Raw genomic sequence first — 9164 nt, 5'->3', positions numbered from 1 at the left:
TCTTGCCAGTCTCAGGCCCTGGAAAGTGACATGGATTTCAAAACTCTGACCTGTATGTGGTGTTTGGGACGTAGACATCCCTGGCAGGGAACTCCAGGATCTCTCGTGTAGGTCTGACTCTGCTGTCTGGGTAAAGCTTGACCTGCAGCAGCTCTGGGGTTAGGCAGTAGTGGGGGTTCTCTGGAGCTGGAGATATGTCTATCTTCAACTGAGCTGCAAGAAGAATGGGGTTTTAATCATTAATAAATAGAAATTAATTTTTTAAAGCATAATTGTGCTTTGTTTCTTCAGGTTAATATCCTATATATTCATTGATATCCTATATATAAATTTAAAAAATCAACAAATGATAAATTAAGCTGAAGTGGATTTGTTAGCAAGTGTCAGTGGATCCAACTGATATCTAAGGCAACTGGGGACCAGATAATAAGAACCAGCAGAAAATATGCATCTTAACAAGGCATAGATGCCATAGGAAAACTGGGGAGATGCAGTCCAGATAATGCTGCTGTGAGGTCAAGTTATTGTTACAAACAGAACTCCATCAGAGGCAAGGCTGAGAAACCCTGAGATTGGTCAGGCTAGAAACCAGAGGTGAACTGGGTGAACTGATCACAACACTCAAGTGCTTGCAAGGTTGTGGTCACTGTCCCAGGCCATGGCACACCAGAGTCACATTAATTTGCAGCAAAATAATTCTGCAAAGTTTCCTTTAAGCCTAACCTGGCTGCAAGGCAGAGAGCTGGGGAGATGATCCAAAGAAGAGGCAGGATTGCTGTCCCTGGAGAGCTTTAAGAGCAGGTTGAGTAAAGTAAATATTGTCAGGAATGGCACAGGTCAGGGACCAGCTTCACTGAGGTGTGCCAGGGCTCCTATTCCCCTTTCTCAAACAGAGGTGGAGCCTGTTCATATTAACCAGGAGAGAGATCTCCTTTGGGATAGAGAGTGGGAAACAGAGGTTCCTGGGGTTGGGGTTTGCATCCCCCCCTCACAGACACCTCCCTCAGTGTGCCAGTGACAAACCTGCCCCACCACACCTTCAGTGCTCCTGCTGCCCAGGGAGTGCTCTCAAGGATTTCCTGGGGGTGCCTGGGGGAGGAACTAACCAAACACCTGAACTTTGGAGCCCAGAAGGGCTGGCTGTGGGAACTGGAAAACCAGACACTTCCACAGACACTGAAGGGTTTGATTTACACAGAATCACAGAATCACTGGGCTGGAAGAGACCTTCAAGACCATCGAGTCCAGCCCAGCCCCAACAGCCCAACTCAGCCCCTGGCACCCAGTGCCACATCCAGGCTTTGTTAAACACCCCCAGGGATGGGGACTCCAGCACCTCCCTGGGCAGCCATTCTAGAACTTTATCACCTTTCTGGAAAAACCTTTTTACTAATTTCCAACCTGTATTTCCTCTGACACAGCTTGAGACTATGTCCTTGCAGCCTTGGAAGAAGCTTGGATTGATGTGAAGCTACAATACACAGACATTAAATGGAAAATTCGTGGACTTATGGTTCTATAGTTGTAAGAAAGAATATGCCTTAAGTAAGAAATTGTACTGATAAGATGGTGAAGGGTTTATAATGCAGAGGTGTGGTGGTACAGAGCAAGCTAAGAGTTTAGAAGTTATAATAGAAGCATCTGTGTGCACAGATAGCAGCCTATTGGGTAAAAGTAGAAGTAAGTACTTCAGTGTAGTATTAAGTCAAGGTGATTAGAAAAGCAAAATACACCCTGTGGCTACTGTCCATTGGGTTAGAAAGTTATTTATTGCCTTGTAACAAAGAACTTGGGACTACTTTGAGCTATGGCCATCAGCTTGCTCCTTTCAAGCCTCCCAGCCTGTGAGGCTGATGTCTATCTGGGCAATAAATGGTTCTTAGCCCCGTGGTGGCCCCAGTCCCTCCCAAAGAGCAGAGACAATGGCAGCTGGGTACCTGTGATGGGTCTGAGCCTGCGCAGCACCGACGAGGGGCGTCTCATGTCAGCCAGGAACTTGTACAGGTCCTCGTCGCTCAGGCGATCCCCCTCCTGCTCAGGGGGCAAGACTGGGTTACCCAAACACCCTGCAGGGCTGCCAGAGTGAACAAAGCCTCTCACCCCACAGGCTCTTCCCTCTGACATCCAACTGTCCCTTCCCAGAACAAGGTGTTAGCGTTAACGTGCTAAATTACACTTCATTTCTCCATCCTTTCCCTTTCCTTCATCCCTTATTCATCACCCTGACAGCTGCAGGAACTTTTAATTGAAAGCCTTTTCTCTCCCCATCAATATTATCTTTTTCCAAACTGGAAATGGCTGCTAAAAGATTTCCCAAAATTACCCATTTTTTAGCAAGTGTAATAGTTTGAAGAAGTATCTGTCACTCAGGAGGTGATGCTCATTCCTTCCCCTCTGCCCTTCCTTTGGGAGGAGCCCAGAACAGCCTTGTTTGTCTAACCTATTCTAAATAAAAGGAAAAGTAGGAAGTGCAAGGAGTCTGTTGTCAGTCTTCCTCATGCCCATTCTAATAGCTCAGAGTTTTGCTAATTATGGAAATATTATAGAAAATGGGACTCTGCCACCCAAAAGTAGAAGATACCTGATTTTAAAGGTGGAAATCACAACATAAAGAAATAAAAAGAAGCAAATGGAAGGAGGAAAACACTGGGTAGTGTTCAACTAATTATATTGAACAGGATAAACTTAACAGAAGAAAAGGAAGATAATAAAGAATCTGAAATTTAAAATCTTAAAATAATGTTTGGCAGCTTTTAAAGGACAAATTAAATAAAATTAACTGCTTCAAAGTAAAAATAACCTCAACAAAGTAGGTAAATATATGCTTTTGTAAATCATTACTAACTTAGTGACCAGTTTTTCCTTAACTAGACGTGACATTAAACAAATCTTAGAAAATTGTCAGCTCATTACTTTTTGCTAAGCTTAACTAAAAAATTTGTTCCCTTTATTCACATTTTCCACTGTTCAGGAAAATCCCAAGCTCTGGCTAAGAGGAGCTGCCCCTCAGCAAAGCAGCACCAGAAGCAGAATTTGTTCTCCTCAGGGATCCTTGATGTGTCCAGGGATCTGATGCCAGCCTTAACTCACTCTGAGGAACTGCAGTCACTACTACCAGAATTAATATTTTCTATAATATTATGTAATGTATAACTCAGGAACTGGAGTCACCTCTACCAGAATTAATATATATTATATGGGATTATGTAATATATAACTTAGAGGAGGTTTAGATTAGATATTGGGAGAAATCTTTCCCTGGGAGGGTGTGAGGCCCTGGCACAGGGTGCCCAGAGCAGCTGGGGCTGCCCCTGGATCCCTGGCAGTGTCCAAGGCCAGGCTGGAGCAGCTGGGGACAGTGAAGGTGTCCCTGCCATGGCAGGGGTGGCACTGGATGGGTTCTAATCTCCCTTCCAACCCAAACCAGTCTGTTATTCCATGATAATTGATAAATAACACAACAAACTGAATGCTGCTCCCTGCAACTGGGGAGCAGAAATCGAATCAATCACAAATTGACCTCCCACCACCCAACCCTCTTGTCCAAGAAATAACTCCCAGGTGGGAGACTGCCCTGCCAGACCTGTTTGAAGAAGTTGGTCACTGTCAGGGTGGCTGGCCTGAAGCTGCTCAGGTTGCAAGCCTCGTCCCCACTCGTGGTCCTCTCCAGGGAGCGCCTCCCGACGATGCTGGAATTGCGCCGCTCCGACCACGACCCCTTCCGTTCTGCAAACACAACAGCCAGAAGGAATCAGAAATAAAGCAGGGAAAACTACAGCCCAAGAGCCTACTCTGGTTCCAAGCAGGATTCCTGGGGAAGGAGAACTCCTTCCTTCAGAGCAGAAGAGGGAATGATGCCATGAGGTGACAGAAGAGGCAGCAGGAGGCTGTGGAGCACAGCTGACTCCTGCTCCCCTCCCAGCCACCTCACCCCAGTGCCTTCCTGCTGTTATAAAAGTCTTTATCATGCTGAGATTTATGTATTTCCCTTGCTCTGAAAGATGATGAAGTTGGCAGTTTTGGGGATGCTGAAGAGCAGTTTCAGATGAGCTATGTGGCTCACAAAGATTAATTCACTCCTTTGGAAAATGTTCATCAGCCTGTAATGCTCCCTCAGTCTCACCAGCCTGGTTTTAAATAACATAACAGATGGTTTGCCAGTAAAATCCTTGAAAGATAAATCCATTTGTTATCATGGACTTTTCTGGTTTAGTTCAACCATGACCCCAGACCATCAGAGTAGGGGAAGGAAAGCAATAAAAGGAGCAACAGCAGCTACAGGGTATGAATCAAAACCTCTGGATTTGCCCACATTCCCTCCTGCAGATGCCAAGTCCTGTACCTCCTGTGCCAACTTCAACTTCTGTGGAATCTCTTTCCAAGCTGCCAGCACTGCTCACAATGTTCATGAGGTGAATGGCTGTCCAGGCAAAAGGCATCCTGTACTTCCCCAGTCTTTGGCAAAACTGCTCTGCCTGGCCCTTCAGTTTTTCCAACTTTTCTTTGTTCTGTGAAGAAAATATTCAATCCAAGAGGTTAAAAGGAGAGGAACGAGGTCAGAGGTTGATTCAGATAAACCAGTGAGGGATGATGGTGGCTTTTCTAACTCCCAATGTTTGTGTTTCTGTAGCACCTTCCAGAGGAGGAGCACCAAGTGTTGGGAAAATGCAACTTCTGCTTCCCAAAAGAGGCCACCAGAGGACAGCCAGAACAGTCTTGTATGTTCCTAACCCTCCTGAACAGCCTGGCAAATCCCAGTGATCCTTCAAGAAAATCTGAATTTTCCCCTGTGAAGTCTGAAAGGGCCTTTCCTAATGTGATTTTATGCATGGTGCTCAGAGCATCTGGAGTTGTGTGGGAAACTCAAAACACTCCTCAAGTAAGTACTATCATACTCATTTTGTCAAGGAAAAAAGGGAATAAAAGAAGATTTTTCCACAGCTCTGCAAATTAAAGAGAAGTTTTTAGAGCTTTAGGGAGGAAATCATTTATTAAGAGGTTGATTAAAATGAACAAATTATGCAAGTAGTGAGAAATGGAGAGGTGGGATCACAAGAAGGGCTGGAACCTCTGCTCTGCCCTTCACCAGCCCTCATCATCACCCTTGGATCTCCACCTGGCCCAACCCAACTGCACACCAAATTAGGAACCATTCTGGAGGTGCTTTTAGAACCAGGCAGAAGTGATGGGGTTAAAGCTGCAAAAACAGTGGAAAAGTTGAATTTTTTACTGCAAATTCCCATCCCAGGCTGCCTTCCCTGACCCAGCTGATCCTTTGGGACAGGGAATCACAGATGACCGAGTTTGATGGGAGCCACAAATCTCCCCTGGCAGCCACAAAATCTGCTGACCTTTAACTACTCCACCCCAACAAGGCATCAAGACTCAAAGGTCTTTTGGCTCTTTTTTGGCCTTTAGAATGGGATTAAATTCCTAATTAAAAATGGACCCTTTTAAAGACAGGAACTGTATCAACCATCCAAGAAAGAAAATACATTGAATTTTTTATCAAAACACCAAAGAAATTCTTACCTTTGCTGCATCAGATTCTTTAAAAATCATATAAGGCTCTGCACACTCCCCAATATCTCCCTGCTGTAAAACTTTTTCCAGCTGAGAAGAGAAAATGAACAATAAGGACATGGATCCAGCAAGGATTAATAAACTCAACAAGCACAAGGAAGGAAAAGATTCTTCCACAAGAGGTGGAGCCTGGTGAGTCCTTGTGTAAGAAGCATTTCCTGCAGAACCCTGACACTGCCTGTGAACTGAAAACCTGTCCTGAATCCCCCTTCTGAGCAAGGATGATTTTTACCCAGAGTCCAGCCAAAAACCTTGACTCAAACCCCCACCTGAAGGAGCAACATTTGTGCACTCACTGAACCAAAGGAGAGAACAGAAAAGAACTTTTATCTTTGTGTGCTTTATCCCAGGAGGGACCAAAGCTGCATTTTACCTCACTTATGGATCTCACCCTCTTGGCAATTTCTGCCCTTAAATTCATCTGAAAACCTGGCTGAGGGGTGTGTATCCTTTTTGAAATGAGATTCAGATCAATAGATATTTTTTAAATCACTGGCTTATCTGTCATTTCAAGGAGTCAGCACATTGTTTGATATGAAAACCAAGGTCAAGCCCCAGAAAACTGATTTATATCATCAAGCAAACCTTTGTGCTCTCTCCAGCTTCAGTGCACTGAACTGGCTGTCACAAAGGAACTGAAGTGAGAATATTTGAAATAAAGCAGCACTGTTTACACTTCTGAGAACAGAATTTCTATTTTACTTTAAATAAAAACCAAGAGACCACAATCATTTCAATTTCCCTGGCATTTCTTACCTTTATTACTAGAAAGACATCTTGGGATGGGTAGGTGATAGAAAAGATGGCAGATCTGGCCAGGGTGGAAATAGCAGCAGGGGGGACATGAGGCCGAAGCATTCCCTTCATTTGCTCAGAGTTTAAATCAAAGTAGAAATTCTCTGAAATCTAAGGAAGAAATTGGGTAATTTCAAGCATTAGGGTTTTTGTTGTTGTTGTTGTTTGTTTTGTTTTTGTAAACTCTTCATGAACAATTTTAAATTCATGTTAAAAACTCCTCGTGTCAAATCATGTATGAATAGAAAAAAAAAGCCTTTTTGATTAAAAAACCAAGGCAGGACAGTGAGAAAGGAAATGGAGGAAACACCACAAATAAAATTTCCTCCAGCTCCTCTAAGGTGTGCAGCTCCATCACAAGATTAGGAATTACCATTGTTAGCTGAACTGAAAACACCAAAACATCAAATTAGAAAGAAAAAAAGGAAAAATAACACCCCCTGAAAGGCAGACACTGATCCTTCTACCCTGAAACAGCAAATCCTGGACTGCAAAGCTTCAGAGCCAAAAAAGATGTGAGCAGGTTACCAACACCAGAGGTCACTAAAGAACTTACTATGTTAGAGCCAAAAAAAAAAGGAGCAATGAGATGATAAAATTGGCTTATGAAATGTGATTTAAATATTAAACAAAGTTCACATAATATTCCACATACTCTCATCTACATAACTTAAATCTCAATGCATTAAATTCAAGTCTTAAAGAGATAAATGTCAAAATGCATATTTTTAACATTTTTCTCTCCACTACTGCTAATATCTTGAACAAGGAAAACGAAGAGACTCTTTAAATATTAAATACAGAACATAAATAGGAGAATAAATGTATTTTCCACTTCCTATAACTGAGATCTTGAAAAGACTCCTCAGTTTTGTTTTGATTTCATCAATTTCAGCATGCATGGCTTTCTGTACATTATTGAAGTGTTGCCTGGACCCATGCCATGCTGAATCACCAAAAAGAGATTAAGAAAGTCATAAAAACCTAATCTAAATGAAAGGTTTCAGTTACCTAAGTTCTCTCTGGGGAAAAGACTTTTGAAAGCCAAAATTGGACTACATATATATATATATATATATATATATATATATGTATATATGTGTGTGTATATACATATATTCTGATTTCAGGCATTCACATATTAGATAATATTTTTAGGAAAGTATTAAATCAAGTATTAGATAATATTTTTAGGAAACTTTTATACCTCAACTGCTTTACCAAGAACACACAAGGTGGTTCATGAAATGCCTTCATCATTCATCCAACCTCTATGTCCTCTTGTTTTGCCACCAGAATTAATTCCTCAGTTTTTTTGTGTTTAAATTTCAGTGGAAATGTCACACTCAAGTAATTAAAAACCTACCTTCTTCTTTTCTTTAACATCATACAAAGCCAAACTTGCAAAAATGGGCTCAATTTCTATTTCAAATCTTGAAAGAAGGAAACACAGAATCAGTTTGACTTGCATTTTGTAAGAAGGAATGACAACCCTGTCCCCAAATCCTCCCTGGCTGGTGGGGACTGAGATGTCAGAGCAGCTGAGCCAACCCCAGGGCAGCTCCTGCTCCAAAGGGATCTTTTTTCCCAACTTCCACCCCACCCCTGCCCTGCTCCCCACCACCAGGACCATCTCAGTGCTCCCTGGACCTCCCAAAAGCCTTTTTAACTCACTGAGAGCCAAGCACAGCAGCCCCAAAGCCTCCTCAAAGGGGCAGGAATTGTTAATTGGGGTAACTGGAGCACTCAGCTCCCCTGATGCCCTGGAGACCCCAATTTCCTGGGCTTCCCCAGATGAATGGCCAGCTGCTCCTCTCAGCATTCCTGGCAGAGGGCTCCTGCCTCTGGACATCAGGGACATTTATTTTGGCAATTTTCAACAGTTAACTGTTGTCAAAAAATACCAAAAACCCCCTTAGAAAGGTGCCAGCTCTTCACAGTGACTGTTATCCAGGGTTTATGCAAATTCCAACACTTCCAGCAGGAACACTGACCCACCAAATAGGGCTGAACTCATTGTCAGAACACTTGGGGAGTTACAGGAATTCAAAACCACTCAAACCTGTCCCTGCACCACAGTGAGCAGGGCTGAAATGCCATTTTGGTCTGCACAGCCTCCCCACAAAATCCATGTCCCACCCTTGCAGGGAGCTCTCAGCTTCAGCCTGGAACTCCTCCAGCCAGCAGGGACAACTCCACCAAACAGGTGTTTTCTCCAGTTTTGCAACTAAGCTGAGATTAACCTGGAAATAACCCTGCTCAGGTCATCTGAGCTTTCTCCCTGGGGAAAATGTCCTTGTTTTGTGCCACTGAGATGGCACAATCTTGGATTACACCCCCAGGAGATTCCCAGGTACACAAGCAAACACACAGCTGGGCAAATTTGCTCTAAATCTGCAGTCAGCAAGAGATGCCTAAAGAGCAGAAAACATTAATTTCCAGCATCTAACTTATTTATGCTAAAGACACCCTCCTTTGGAGGGAAAGCTGCACTGCTACTGCATATTATGTTGTTCCAGTTCATAAAAGGCTGCAAAATCAGTTCATCTCTATGGCTATATTAGGTCCTGGAGTACTCCACGAGCAGGAGAAATGTCCCACACATATATCTCAGTTATGAGCAGCAACTGGAGCTCTCTAATAAGAAGGGTTGACCTAACTGAGGACACAGAAGATGAATACAGCAGTGTGGAAAATCAGTTTTGTACTTTATTTCTCCAAGGGAATAACAGTAAAATTTTACCTTGTGTTATTAGAGAAGAGTTATAGGCAATGAACCAGCTGCA

General features: G+C 43.1%; 1 protein-coding gene across 8 annotated transcripts in view; it reads right to left on the bottom strand.

Moving 5' to 3' along the window:
• The window catches only part of DOCK7 (dedicator of cytokinesis 7), a 96719-nt gene that overhangs the window by 60082 nt on the left and 27473 nt on the right, over positions 1 to 9164 (bottom strand). For all 8 annotated transcript variants that reach the window (XM_030226406.2, XM_030226407.2, XM_030226408.2 and 5 more), the window contains exons 8-14: positions 7745 to 7811; positions 6340 to 6489; positions 5533 to 5613; positions 4343 to 4508; positions 3584 to 3726; positions 1938 to 2031; positions 51 to 213 (exon numbers count right to left, since the gene is read on the bottom strand). In XM_030226406.2, coding sequence (XP_030082266.1) covers positions 51 to 213; positions 1938 to 2031; positions 3584 to 3726; positions 4343 to 4508; positions 5533 to 5613; positions 6340 to 6489; positions 7745 to 7811 — 864 coding nt within the window. The remainder of the gene's footprint in view (positions 1 to 50; positions 214 to 1937; positions 2032 to 3583; positions 3727 to 4342; positions 4509 to 5532; positions 5614 to 6339; positions 6490 to 7744; positions 7812 to 9164) is intronic.

This window comes from Serinus canaria, chromosome 8 (genome assembly GCF_022539315.1).
Source record: "Serinus canaria isolate serCan28SL12 chromosome 8, serCan2020, whole genome shotgun sequence".
NCBI lineage: Eukaryota > Metazoa > Chordata > Aves > Passeriformes > Fringillidae > Serinus > Serinus canaria.
The sequence above is the reverse complement of the archived record's forward strand: the minus strand, read 5'-3'. Positions and strand labels throughout refer to the sequence as shown.